Genomic DNA, 14,925 nt, shown 5'->3' on the forward strand with positions numbered 1-14,925 from the left:
AACATGGTCGCACGGGAGAACACCCCTGTTTGCAGGAACGACGGGCATCAAGTTGGCAGTTTATTCCCCAGTGGCTCAGAGAGAAAAAGCTTTGCATTGTGCTTGCAGTGTGAGTTTGAGACTGTTTCAAGATTCAGAATAGATGGGAAAGCCAAAGAAGCGAGAGACAACGAAGCCCACTGTACGGTTCCAGCGCACAGAACATCCTGGAATGGAGATGTTCACCTGTGGTGGCAAGGACGGGTCAGCGTCTCCTGGGGCAGGGTGGGCTCCACTACAAAGGGGCACTGGGGAGGTTTCTGCGGTAAGGAGGACAGTCCTTAGGACTTGACTGTGGTTGTGGTTATAGAGGACGTACAGTTGTCAAACCTCATGAAACACAGTGAGTACATTTTATGACATGTAAATCATATCTCAATAAAGTTGGTTTTTAAAGTTTAAAGAAATCCCATAAGTCTTTTTTATAAAAATTGATATGCCAAATCTAAAGTTTACACAAAAATACAAAGAGCCTAGGATAGCCAAAATGGTCCAATAATCATCTTTGGAAGAAGAACGATGCTGGAGGACTTACACTGCATGTGATTTTGATAAGGACAGTGTGGTGTTGGCGTGAAGGTCAGCAACAAGATCCGTGGGACGGAACCATCCAGACGTAAGGAGTCCACACACCTCGACTCCTGTTCTACAAAGGAGCCAGTGTGGTTCAGCTGAAGAAGAAAACCTTTTTAAAAGTCAGCAAATAAGTCTGGAACAACTGGATATCCATATTTGAGGAAAAATGGATCTTGATCTCTATCTACCTCATTCTATGCACAAAAATTAAGGTGGATCATATGCCAAAATATAAAATCTGAAACTATACAGCTTTAGAAAAAAATGGGAGAACTCTCCTAAACTTTGGGGTGAAAAAGATCAATTGGGACAGAGAAACTACTAACCAAACAGAAAAAAGGAAAGTTGAAATTAGCCAAAATTTTCTTTAGAAGATGAACAAGAAGTTATAGGCTTAGAGAAGATATTTAACTCCTTCTACAAAGGACTTCTATCCGGGAAATACAAAGGATTCCTACACTCAGTAACAGAAAGACAGTCCAATTTAAAAGTACGCAAGACTTGGGAACAAATGTTCTGCAAAGAAGGCACAGATGTGGATGGGCACGTGCCTGTGGACAAGCACAGATGCAGACGTGGACACGCATGCATATACGCACAGATGTGAATCCGTAAAGGCGCTCAACATCACCAGTCATGGTGGAGTGCAAATCAAAACCACAGTGGGGTACCAACTCACACCCACCAGAATAAAGTTAGGAAGACCGGAAACACCCGTCAGTGAGGACACGGGCGAGCACACCCACCCACGAATGGGCACACAAAATGGTGCAGCCACAGCGCAACAGCCCAGTTTCTTGTAACACTGAACATGCACAGGTCACCTGACTCTGCGAGTCCGTTTCCAGGAATTTACCCTAAACAAATGGCAACACACGCACACAAACAGGCCTGAACAAGAATACTCACAGCTGCTTCACTGACGACCGCCAAAAACTGGAAACTACACGGAAGAATGGATACACAACCTTGGTACATCCCTGCTACGGAATTCTCTTCAGCAATAAAAAGGATCAATAAACCAATGCCATACAAAATGTGAGCAAAAAGAATGACATAAAAGCTGAGTTAGAAGCTACATGAAAAGAGTAATTGGTCCACTGCATGATCCACTTTATAGAACAGGAAATATTAATCAACAGTGAACAAAACCAGAACAGGGCATGCCTCTTGGAGGTGGGGACCCACTGGGAAGGAACAGGAAGGAATTTTCTGGGTGATCTCGCCAAGGAATGAGTTACATGGGCAAAGGCATTTGTCAAAACTTACTGAGTTGCACACATAAGAAGCTTGCACTTCACTATATATAGTTAGACCTCATAAAAAGTCTCAAAATCTGTATTATTTCATACTACACACCAAATAAATTCCACCTGGAGTCAAGCGCTAACCTAAAAATACTAGAAAAAGGGCTGGAGAGTATTTTTATAATTTAGAAATGGGGGTCTTTCTAAATATAGTACATAGTCATAAGACAGATTTTACCACATGAAAATTTAAATTTGGCATGAGTATAAAGCTACAATATGTGAAGAGCTCATACAAGTCAGTAAGAAAAACATTAGCAACACAATAAAATGTTACACAAAGGCAGCTCACACAAGAGGGAAGGCCAGTCTGTAATAAACATAAAAAGAGGCACTCAAAAGTGTATTAATCAAGGGACTGGGGAAGATAGGTGGGACGGGAGGTATAAGGGGGAAAAAGGGGCATTACTCTTGGCACACATAATGTTGGGGGGGGCACGGGGAAGGCAGCATAGCACAGAGAAGACAAGTAGTGATTCTACAGCATCTGACTACGCTGACGGACAGTGACTATAATGGGGTATGTGGGGAGGACTTGATGATGGGGGGAGTCTAATAAACACATTACTCATATAATTCTAGATTAATGAGACCAAAATAAAATTTTTTAAGTGCATTAATCATCAAAGAAATGCAAAATAACACAGAAAGGTATTGTGTTTGCTCTAGATGATCACATAAAGTACAAGTGCAAGAAACCTCACGCAGGATGTGGGGAAATGTATCCTGCTGGTGGAGGCAAAAACTGGCATGCATTTCATGGGAGGTGTTCTGTGACAGATCCCAAGGTGTGCAGCAGGTGACAAACCCTCGGGGCCGCTCTCTAGGAAGCACGGAACTCCTCTGCCCAGCAACACCTCTGTCACTGGGATGCTGGAAACACCCTTGTGCATGACAGCGGGGATTTAGCTGGGGCAGGCATTTGGGGACGGGCCTGCTGGGGTCCGGCACGAGCCCAATTTTACCGCATGAAACGTGCGGCCCCAACCTTAAGGGAATAAGCTGACCTGCAGCAGCCTGTGGGCATGGCCTGCGTGGGGGCACCGCGCACACCCAGAGGAAGGCAGGACGGCGAGGACAGGTATTTCTGGGGGACTTCATGTGCTTCTTCCAGTCTTATGTTGTTTGTGTTTGGGATATGAAAGGAGCAACTTTCACAGAAACAGCAGCAGCCCAGGTTGGCTGCGCACATCCCAGCACGTCTCGGCTGCCGTTTGTGGGTCTTTTCCCTGCCCTGCCCGGCCTGTGCCCATACCCCCAAAGCTGCCTCACCTGCACCCTTTTGCAGGCAGGGCCCCGCTGGGGCAGAGGCCGGCAGGCCCGCTCAGGGGAGCCGATGGCGCCAAGCAGCACAGGGTGGTCTCCGGGGACAGGGTGCCGGCGTCAGCCCTTCAGAGCCTATGCCATGGCAGCTTGTTTCCAATGGCCTTGGGGGTTCCCCTCACCCCTCAGGCCTCCCCAACACCCCAAAGGTTTGCATCTAGATGGGTCCCAAACCAAGAGGAACCGGTGCGTACACCAAGCACTTGACACCAGTGCATGGATGGACGGCCAGCACAGCCTTGGTCACCCGCAGAGATGAGCTCAGCGCCCGAGGGAGCAGGGGCTGCGCCAGCGGAGGCGGGGCTGCAGGGCCTGAAATCCAAACCCAGGTAGGCCCCCTGCCGCCCACTGCCTCTGGGATGAGCTCCAGCCCCCACCTGGCTGGACCCTCCCCACCAGCACAGCCCAGAAGACATGGCCACAGGCCCCGAGGCCTGCCCCCAGGTCCACCCAGAGAGGGGCGGCCCTTTCAGGGCTGGGCATGGGTGTGCCTGCCTGAGCTTGCCCCGCCTGAGCCCACAGGGAGGCACCAGTTTGGGCTACTTACACAGTGCAGGCGAGCATTACTGCTGCGGATAAACGTCTTGAACATCTACCTGGATAACTTCTGTGTAAAAAAAGGAAGCATGCAAGCAATTTCTTATTGCATTTCCAGGCTCCCTGGTGACTGGGGCCAGCCCTGCATGGCCAGCATGCGTGGTGGTGTTGGGACTAAGGGTCCCTGAGGGGGGTGGTGGCCACGGCTGGCCCGGCCAGAGGAAGGGCCCCAACTCTCCGCACATGAAAGCAGCCCCGACTCGGGATTCTGAGGACTCACCTGGTGTGGTCTCATCGGCCTCCAGGACGCCCAGGGCCAGCCACTGGCAGACGCGCACACACAGACCCGCAGGCAGGCTCTCCGCATGGCTCCCCTCGGGCAGGTGTGGGGGACGGGGCGGTGGCTCGAACACGTGTGCTGGGGCCGGGCGGCCGTGGGGGACCCTGTGGGCACCACACCACATGGGAAGCGCAGGTGTTTCACAGAAACCAGCTGCAACATGATATTGTAATAAAAACCTCGTTTAAAGGATGTCTTTTTTTATTGATTTCATTGAAAACAGAACAAGAAATGGTCAGAGCCAAAGACTGCTCTTCTCTTAAAACCGTCAAAACATTTCAACAGAAAAAAATAAACATGATGCATTATGAATGTTTTAGAAGAGTTGCACCAAAAAAACCCCACTGTTACTGCACTAATTACAGTATTTAAAAAAGTATATATGCCAAAGAAAAGTATATGACCTGGCAGCCACCACACAAAAGGTGATGGCAATTTATTCACACTACAAGGCTAACATTTTTATAAAAGGTTTTTCCTGCATTTTATTCTAAAATCACTTTGTTCTCTTTATACAGTTGACAGTTTATTTTCACATGGTGAGTAGAAACCACACCAGAATCAGCACCGTTGTCTGTGTTTGTGTTTATTTGTCCTAATGTTCAGTAATGGTAGAAAATAAATCAGTTTATTCATCATCATAGCATGTGGCTTAAAGACCAACAGAAGGCACCAGTGTCAGCACACTGGCGGGGCTGGTGTGGGTCCTCCGAGACCGCGGTCCTCCGCACCCCCAACCTCCTCCTTGAAAAGAAATGCATTAGAGGTCTGACAGGACTAGGCATAGGATTTCCTTAAGAAGCCGGCCCACGTTTTCTTCAAAGTCAGTGGTGGCTTGCCCCAGGCCTCCTGGATTGTGGTTGGGATGGCATCTGCGTGGTGCCTGGGAACTGGCACCGGCCATGCAGCCGGCGGGCACCACACAGGGGAGTCTGGGCCGAGAGGACTTTGCCAACAAGCCTGCAGCGGGACAGGAACCACGTGGAGCAGGAGAACGAGAAACGTGGAAAACGACAAGATCACCGTCAGGACTCACAGGTCACAGCTGCGCGGACCATGGGGTTCTACAGCATTTTCCCCATGGGCCTCAGCCCAGACCCTCCGGCCCCAGATGGGGACCCTCGACTCTTCCCTCCTCTAAATCGCAGCATGCACGGATCTGTGCGCAGTGCCCGTGGCCGCGGCTCAGAGTGGGTCCGCGGTGGTCGAGCTGGTGTCGGGCAGGCCGTTCTCCTGGGCCTCCTGGGCGGCGCTGGCCTGCCGCTGCGCCAGGGCCGTGCTGGAGTGCTGGCACTTGGGGGAGCCGCACTGGCAGCTGAACAGCTTGCCCTTGATGCTCCAGAAACGCTCCCCGTAGTCGAACCTGGGGAGAGAGCACAGCTGAGGGCAGCGTGGAGCCGGCGGGCTCAGCCGGGAGTTCTTCCCCCTTCCTGGTGGGGATCTGACCAGTGGAAACCAGGATGAGCACCTACCCCAGCTGCTCCCCGGCCTCTATCAGGCGTGTGCTGAAGAAGGCGATGCGGGGAAAGCGCAAATCCTGGTGCGACATGAACGCGCGCACAGGCACCAGGTTGGGCTCGCAGTGGTGGTTGATGAAGCGGCTGACGTTGCCGTAGAAGCGCGCGTCGATGCAGTACACCTCTCCGTCCTGTGGGGCAAGGGGAGGCGCTGCACTCAGGGCGTGGCAAGGTCACAGGCAGGGCCCGGGGCCCTCCTGGCAGGGCAGGCAGAAAGAGTCCCAAGAGGACTCCGAGGCCCCACGGGTGGGGCAGACCACACACAGAGCGGGGCTGGCACTGACCCCCGAGCTCTGATGCCACCAGCACAAGGAGGGGGCCAGGAAGGGACCCACACCCCTCAGAGACTCAGTGGCGGGGAGGCGTGCAGTGATCAGAGGAGCCAGGGGTGCTGGACGGGAGCCAGAGGGCAGAGGGCGAGGGGACGAGGGATGGGAAGCTGCACTGAGGCTGGGGGGCTGCCTAGCTGCCCAGAGGGGACCCTTCAGACAGCAATTACACCATGAATCCCATGATGCCCTCCTGGCCCTGCAGCGCAAGCAGCAGTCAGGGTCCCAGTGGCTCCATGACCCCTGCGCTCCAGAGTCGCATGACCCCAAAGGGACACCAGGATGACCATGAGAAAGGTGGCCAGGGTCCTGGTCTAACCACACAAGTCTTTAAAAAATGGAGTTTTCTCTGGAAAGATCCACAATGCCAGAAGCTGCTGCTGGCATGGTCAGAGGGGCTGAGTGGCAAGGAATGCAGGTGGCTCAAGACAGCCAGTGAGGACATGGAACTCCCATCCTGGCCGAATTCCACACAACTGCACCCCGACTCTGCCTGTTAAGTTTGTGGCGTTAGTGATAAAGTCACAGGAACAGAGCAGCCTGCAGGGAAGGGCCAGGTGACAGTGAGCAGGGGCTCCCCCCCAGGGTGTGCGTCCCCAGGCGCCCCAGACACCAGGCCATGTCATCAACCAAAGGCCAAAAGGTACTCGAGGCCGAGAGAAATTAAAGACCTGGCCAACAAAGGCTGAGGTGTCCTGATGACCTGCCCTCAAAGACCCCCACTTCCTGGCATGTCCCAAAGACACACGGGCTCTGAGCTCTGCCCCTAGGCACAATGGGCTGAGCCTGCAGGTGCTCCCACCCTGCACATTCACTAGCCACTGTGACCACACGGCCTGAGAGGGATGAGCAGGAACTCTGGCCGGTGGCGAGCCTGCATCTGCGGGCCTGTCGACGGCCTGAGGCCCACCTGGATGGAGCACAGGCTGAGGGGCCCATCAGGAAGCCCCTCATGTGTGTCACCAGGAGAGCGCAGCTGGGCACTCACAACCGCAGAGCCCCCACGTCGGCGTTACCAACCCAAACAGCTTGGCACACGAGAAACCAAGGAAGCAGCACACTCTGTAGCCACAGGAAGATCAAGTGAGCCCAGCCTGACACGCAGCACGTGCGCACTGGCCGGCGAGGGGCTCCAGAGCACTGTGAAGGCCCTCCTCCATGTGAAGAAAGCATGAACGCCTCAGGGAAGTGGGAAGTCTCAGGAACAAGAAAGAATCAAATGGAAATTCTCCATCAAAATGCCCTGCTGGTAAAGCCATCGCCAGATGGATGAGCAGAGGCGCAGAGACCCGAGTGCAGAGACTGAGCGCAAAGGGGGCAGCGGCTGACATGGACCCGCGGCCCCCGGGGGGCGAGGACAGGACACCTGTGCTGATGGTCCGGCGACACCCAGCCGCGCTGCCGTGAAGAACACAGGCTGTGAGGCGTGTGGGGCAGGCTTCTGCACTCCTACATGCGTCACCTTGGCAGGAGGGCCGACAAGGGGAGATGCATCTCAATCTAATGTTTAATGTGCTTTTCGTTTTAAAGCATGTGATACTTAACACAGTCAGAAAATTTAAGGATTTAGAACCAAGATGAACAAGCATCGCCCTGTACCGAGGGGGCAGCCCCACTGCCCACAGAGCCCGTCCCTGTGCACCCTTGGGGAGGCGTGGTTGCCAAGGCGAGCTGTGGTGCTCAGGTCACCCGGGAGGCTCTGCGAGGAAGCCTGCCACTTGCGTGCAGGCCAGAACACCCACACCAACACACTTCCTGAAGCTCATTCACTCCATAGCTCTGTCATCTGACAGCTGAGCCCCAGGCCGACAGCATCCAGTGGAAGAAGAGACTGGCCCCCAAGGAATCGCCCACAGGACAGGGTGGGAAAGCCGGGCCCGAGGTCCCGGAATGCACGGAGGCTGGAGGAAGCCAGTCACACTGGGCGCCTGCTGGCCAGCAGGGAAAACCTGATTATCAATTGGAATGGCGACAACCTGCCCCCATAAGAAAGCCCACGTGCCCACAGCGACAGGCAGAGTAGAGAGGCCTAACCTTTCCTGAGGGCAGGAGGGCAGGGCGGCAGCAGCACTCCCCCGCCACCCCCAAGGAGTGGCTCAAAGCCCAGTTCTGGGTGGAAAGGTTTTCTTCAAACAGCAGAATTAGTTAATAAATGTAGCACCTCACACTATCAGCAGGAGAGAGGACAAGGGAGGTGGCCCCTGAGGGACACGGGGACAAACCCACACCTGGGGTCTCTGCAGGATGGCTGGTCCCTGAGATCGGGTACCTCATCGGGTGTGGAGAACACTGCCTGTGATAAGGAGAAACACAGCGGCCACGGTACTCGGAGTAAGGAACTCCAGGGCGGGCTGCCGGGACGCGTGGGGAAGGCGGGGAGACCAGCCATGAACAGTGCTGCAGGAGGTGGTCCCGCCGGGCGGGACGATGATGCTAGCAAGGCATGTTCACAGGCACATGGGACGCCAGCAGCGGTGAAATGCAAGTCTCTGACCAACTTTCATCAAAGACACGGGTGAAATGGACAAAGCAAGACAGGGATGGCTGCTGGACTCCGGGGTGACGCCAGGGCCCTGGCTACGCTGGCTTCTCCACTGTTCTGCCCGTTCAAAGACTTTCACAATGTGAAGTGAAAAGGGAATTATCCACAAGGGTTAAGAAAAAGGAATCCCTGGAAGAAGGGGTGGAAGTGGAACATGTTTTCATTTCTTTCTTTTTGTAAGTCAGAGACCAAAGGGCCTGCCAAGAGTGGGCGCCTGCAGAAGAAGGTGCGGCTGCAGGCCTCAGCAGGCAGGACAGAAGGAAGGCTAGGCTGCTGGCGTGCTGACAGGGAGGCTGGGTCTGGGGCAGGGCCGGCTCCAGAAGGGAGCACAGGGAGCCCACACTTGCGCCAGGGATTGGCGGGAGGTCTGGGAGCTCGCACAGCAGCCAAGCAGAGGGCTGGCCCGTCGGCTGAGACTGACCGTCGCTGACCAGGCTTGGATCAGCAATCTGCCTTTACAGAAGCCCTGGTCCAGAGACTTCAAGACAGTGAAGGGAGGGAGGCAGCCCCCCAGACAGAAGGGAGGAATGGGGCGAGCCGCCAGCCTGGGACTCTGCTTGGAAAGGCTCTGGCGAGGGGCTGCAAGCTGACACCCCAGGGGAGGCCTGGGGACACCCAGGGGACCTTCCTCCCTCCTGGCCTTGGGTGACAACTCTGCACTGACCTGGCCCAAGGTGTTGGCGGCTCTTAGCTCTGGGCTGCTACAAGGAGCACATGGAGCCAGGGGAACAGTGAGGCAAGACCCACTGACTGGGCCTGCCAAGGACACCTAGAGAGCCTTACACAACTTTAATAAAAGACAAGCGGCAGGAAGATATCTGCCTGAAAGACAGGGACCTCGCTCAGCAGAGAAGAGCCTGCAGGGCTGCTAAAGGGCCCACACCTCCAGCACGGTGTCATGCTGAGTCCCAGAGTGGCTGAGTGACAAACCTCAATGAAGCCATCAGCACAGGACTTACCCTCCTGCCAGAAGTACAGAGAGGCCTGGCAAAATCTGGGGGACACCATTTTACAGTTTCTGACGAGGCCAAACATCACTTATCATGTGGGCCCCCGGAGGTGAAGACACCCCCAACAGCTGTACGCTACTGCTCACAGCAGCTCCTACTGCCAACAACTGAGGGCAGGCTGAGATTTATTCATTTTTTTATTGAATGAGACCTGACAACTCGGAGCCACACCAGACCTGCTACCCAAGGCAGAGGAGCCAGAACACAACAGGCCCCATGCTGCACGGTCCCCTCCATACAGCCTTCCAGAAAAGGCCGAACTGGGTGACAGAAGAGGCTGGGGTGGCTGTGAGCCGGGGGCAGGAACCCCAGCCCAGCCCTTGAGCTTGCTTCTTGCCAACAACGCTGTGAAGGCACGGAGTACTGCCTGAGATGGCGCCTGCCAGGAGGCCTGGCAGCTGGTCGTCAACAAGTGCTGGCAGCCACGGGCGGGAACCGCAGCTCCTCTGGGGAGCCAAGTGCGCCACAGCTCACAGCCAGCAACAACGTGGGCACCTCAGTCCTACAGCCAAGAGCTGAGGTCTGACAGCCACCATGTGAGCCCGAGGACCTGTCCAAGGCCCAACAGGACACAGCCTAGCGACACCCACCAGCTCCGCTGGGCACACTGACGCCTGCCCCACAGCAACAGAGCCCCAACAGAAGACACGTGTCCCAACTGGAAGAAGGGTACATGTAAGAGCGGGAACTTGCTGCACGTAAAATATGCCTGAATAAATCTGTTTTTTAAGAATCAAGAACACATACACACTCAGCAAACTAGTGCTGGAAGGGCACCTACTGGAAGCCCACAGCTCACATTGCACTAAAGGGCCAAAGCAGGAACACCTTTACCGGACAGCACAGAGCACAGCGAGCATGCCCCCCAGCCCACGGCCCCATGGAGGCCAGCTGGGCACCAGGCGAGGATGCGAAGGTGCAGACTGGAAAGGGGAAGGCAGATCTGTCGTCGTTACCACAAACAGCATAGTTCTGGACCCAGAAAATCCCAAAGAACCTTAAGAATCGCTGCCAGAATTGGCAAGTGAATTCAGCAAGGCCAGGATGTGAGGCACAGACCGTTCACATAAACCAGAGGCAACTGGAAATGCAATAAAGAGTGGCACTGTTTCCAAAGGCCTGAAACGCACAGAACACTCGGGAATGGATTCACGGCAATGTCTGTAAGATCGGATACTGGAGGCTGCAGAGCTCTGCAGACCTCGCCATGACCTGGGACCTAATGCTGGTGGGACAAAGGCCATCAGTGCCCTTGGACTCATCAACAGACTGGACGTGATCCCATTACAACTCCAGCAGCCTCTTTTTGTACAGACACGCTGGTCCTAAAATGCATATGAGAATGCCAGGAAGGGCACAGGCATCTGAGAGAATGGAGGCCTCGGCACTGGCCCGAGGCTCCTCCCCTGGCTGTGCTCAGGGGACAGCAGCGTGGACCACAAGCTTGGCACAGTCTGGAGGCAGCCAAGGCCCTCTGGCAATGGCACAAGCAGAGGCCCATCTAGCAGCCCTGCAGCAGGGAAAAGCCGCACACAAGTTCACTTGACATAAAAGCTAAGAATGTACAAATCGCAGAGAAAGGAAAAAAATCTCGAAAACCTTGCAGCAGGGATTTTTTAGGACAACAAAGCTTGAGCAAATAAGAAAACGAAGAGGCCCAGGCTAGAAAACATGGCTAACAAAGGCCATACATCGGGGAACGCAGAGCTCTTAGGCTCAGAAGAAAAGCGGTAATTAATGGCCAATAAAGTTTTAAAATGTCTTCAGAGAAGATCTATAGAGCCAGGGAAAACGTAAGAAAATGCTCACATTCACAGCCGGAGGCAGTGCCGATTAAAGCCAGAGCACCTGGGGGTCTTGCCGCTGCTGGTGGTGCTGTGAGGTGCTGCACCTGCTGGGAGAACCATTCTGCCCTTTCTTTTGAAGCTGTCACACATACACTCACCAGGTGGCAGTGATTCCACACCTGGGGATTTCCTCAAAGCCCCCAAACTCACATCTACAAGAAGCCTACCATCGCGTAAGGGCAACCCTGACACACCGGGTCCACAGAAGGCAGGCGGCACAACCCGGCCCGGCCGTTGGGGGATCACACACACAGCCGGCGGGTCCCATGCTTGGGGTGCTACAGGAAAGTCTCACGCAGGCAAGACACTGCAGAGCAGCCAGAGCAGCAGGGCATGAGCCTGGGGGGCCTGGAAATGCTCCCCTTAGATGGGAGTGTGCTGACACACACGCTTGTCAGATTGAAACCACGTAAAACAAAAACAAACCTGAAAACACTTAAGCTTACCGTGTATGAACTAATCGCAATAAAGTTGATCCAAGAAGAAAAAACATCAAAAACCTTTTGGATAAATAAAACTACCAAACAAAAGATATACCAGGTAACACCACAGAAAACCAGAGTGCTCCTACATGACAAAGACCATGTGAAAGGACACCGTGCTGCGACCCGGGGGTGGCGGGCGAGCCCACGCCCGCAGGAGGCACATTTCATGACCTACAGAGAGGCTCCTGGAAAGCTGCGGCAGGTGGGGACTAACGTGGGGCAGGCTGTCCAGGGCCGCAGCAGACCGGGCACCTGGTCGGGAGGAGAGCACCTGCCGTGCAGTGGGCAAGCTCGGCCGTCTCCAGCGGCCGCAGTGCCCAGCAGCCACATGGGGAGGTCGGCTGAGCCGCACAGCCCAGGGCGGCTCACCTACAGGGAAAGGCACACGCACACGTCCCAGGTCCCAGGAGACAGTGGGTTGTCTGCGCATCCTGGCAACCCTGGGTTCTAAAACCTTATTTAGGCTGTTACAAAACCCCATGGGTATACAGGAAAAAGACCGATAATAGGATAAAAGTAAAAACGTCTTCTGTTTACTAAAAGGCAAACTTCCTTAGGAAGTGAACAAGCCACAGAGGGAAGAGATCCATAAGACACACAAGTCAGAGAACCTTCCAGACACATGAGGAGCCACCGCACACCAGGCAGCCAGCTTTACACGCGGGGGCAGGAGGTGGGCAGGGGTGCCCAGCGAGGCCCGTCTGCAGCCAACCCGCAGCTCACGGTGCTGCACATGCTCACACATGCGGGGCGGGGGCGCTGAGGCAGGTCTGGCTCTGTGCCCGGGTGAGTGGCGTCTGAGCTACAGCCTCCAGGACACAGGCCTCCCTTCTCCGGAACACCTGACCTCTGATAGAGCGGTTGCCAGAGGGCCTGACCTTGGGGTTCCAGTCCAGGGCTCTGGCCCCTGCCTCCCCTGAATCTGCTCGCATGGGCAGCAACTGAAGCTCCAGGCAGCTCTCCAACAGGCAATCTGTGACTGAAGACGTGACACCGGGACCCCGGGCAGGAGAGAGACAGTCAGGAACCTCTGGAAAGCAGGGCCCCTACTCTTCCAGCACCAGGAGGGTGGCTGGGGATAAGGAGGGAGGCATCTGCGCTGTCAGGCATGCGCTCCTTACCCCCACACAAGGCTTGCTCGGTGGCTGCACAGGTGGCTGTGGGGGCTGTGGGCTTGAACCCAAAATGAAAAGCTGGGTTTCAGAAAGTAGAGTGACATGTCTGGGGCCTGACGCTCTGATGCGAGGAAATCTGCTCAGTGTATGAGCTCGGGGACCTGCTGGTCAAGGGTCCACCTGAAGATGCCCCCAGAGCCCTGATTAGAGAAGCAGAGCCAGTCGGTCTGGACGGGAAGGGAGGGCAGGGCAGGGCAGGGGAAGGGGCGGGACGCTGGTGGGGGTGGGTGCGCAGGCCTCCTTGCCAGCACAGACTGCGCCAAGCCGCACAGCCATACTTGCTCTTCAGACCCCAATCCCCAAACATGTTACCTTGTTGTCAAGATCAAAGAGGTAAGAATCTTCTTCCCGGACGTCAGCTTCTGAATCAGAGATGAGCTCCCCCACGTACCTGTGGGGAGCAAGTGCAGATGAAAATGGGGTGGTGGCTCACCACCCCACCTCAGCACCGAGCCACTCTGGACCCCACACCTGAGGCTGCACTGGGGGCAGGCACTAGGTTCCTTTTACCTGACCAAGGACCTGAATGACCCTCCCTGGAAAATCAGACATTAACGACATCCTAAACCCATCCTGAGTTGGAGCAAAGTGCAGGCAGGAAACCAGAAAGGAGAGCGGGGGCTGAGCAACACATGTGGTTTCCTGGACGCCGGGGGTGCCCCTGTAGGGCCATGGAGCCCCTGCCGGGTGAGTGGTGCCCTCATGCAGGCACACTGCCCCACACTGCGTCCCCTGGGAGCAGGCACAGCTGGCAGCCCTGGGGCAAGCCAGGCACTCACTTACTCGCAGACGAAGGTGCCCGGAGGGATGTCCTGCAAGGACCGCACGCCCCAGCCCATATTCTGTGTCCGGTAGAGCTGCAGCCTTGCCCTGGAAAACAGGTCAGCCGCTCGCGGTCATCCGCAGCGCTCAACTCACACCCAGTTACGACCCCGAGGTGGCAGGACGGTGGCTTTCTGTCTGAAAGGCTGTGCCCCCACCCCTCCCCTGAGCAATGGAACATCGACCCCCCCATGAGCCAGGAAGCTGGGGGGCCTCAGAAATCAGCCTGGCTGTCCCCCTCCGGCCTCAGTCTCCTCACCTACAAGCCTGGCCAAGACACTGGGTCTCAACCAACACCAAAGGCTAAGGCTCCTGCCTGCACCAGGCTGCGAGGCAGGTCTGCTTGGGCCTCAGGCTGGCCATGGGACAGAGCTACCCTACCTGGTGCTCTTCCAGGCCCTAAGAGCCATGCATCCAGCCTGTTTACCTGTGCATCCAGGGGCCCTTGTGGGACAGACATGTCTGCCCTCACATCAGAACTTTCCACCACACGAGGACAGAGAAGGGTGGGCTGGTCACAAGCACCTTTGGATTACAGACATCCAGAAACCCCACAATACAACCACAATTCGTGTTCAGCTGAACGTACACGGTCCATAGATCTACCCTTACAACCGGAGGGGCTCTGAGATCACCTACACTGAGACACATTCCAGAGGCAGGTTCACAGGTCTGGCTCTGGGTGGTCAGGGTGCCGTGGGAGAGGATCTGAGCCTGGCCAGGCCTCCCTGGACCAAGCACCCGAGTGACTCAGGACAAGGAGTCCGAGAGGTTTCACACCAGACACCATCGTTCTGTGGGCCAGAGGAGCTCAGAGCAGGCAGCCTGCCAGAAGGTGACAGGAGTGTTGAAACAAAACTAAAAGGGTCGTTGCGGCCACAGGTGAGTGTAAGCAACCTCCACCACTTAGCCTGTCAGAGGTAAAGGTTTGGGTAAACTGTCCACTCCACACATGCACATGACTCACGGACACACCCTGCTCTCGTCTCTGTGAGACACACATGAAACAGCTTCTCGACAAACTAGATTCATTTTCAGATTTTCTGAACAGAGACCCGTGGCCTCACCCGGCCCTG

General features: G+C 55.3%; 1 protein-coding gene across 14 annotated transcripts in view; it reads right to left on the reverse strand.

Annotated features, from left to right (window-relative positions):
• Positions 1–4,288: 4,288 nt before the first annotated feature.
• The window catches only part of EHMT1 (euchromatic histone lysine methyltransferase 1), a 143,612-nt gene continuing 132,975 nt past the window's right edge, over positions 4,289–14,925 (reverse strand). For all 14 annotated transcript variants that reach the window (XM_037007474.2, XM_037007473.2, XM_037007472.2 and 11 more), the window contains 4 exons: positions 13,811–13,897; positions 13,340–13,418; positions 5,595–5,770; positions 4,289–5,485 (listed from right to left, as the gene is read on the reverse strand). In XM_037007474.2, the coding sequence (XP_036863369.1) occupies positions 5,308–5,485; positions 5,595–5,770; positions 13,340–13,418; positions 13,811–13,897 (520 nt within the window). In that variant the 3' untranslated portion in view covers positions 4,289–5,307. The remainder of the gene's footprint in view (positions 5,486–5,594; positions 5,771–13,339; positions 13,419–13,810; positions 13,898–14,925) is intronic.

This window comes from Manis javanica, chromosome 2, assembly GCF_040802235.1.
Source record: "Manis javanica isolate MJ-LG chromosome 2, MJ_LKY, whole genome shotgun sequence".
Classification (NCBI taxonomy): Eukaryota; Metazoa; Chordata; class Mammalia; order Pholidota; family Manidae; genus Manis; species Manis javanica.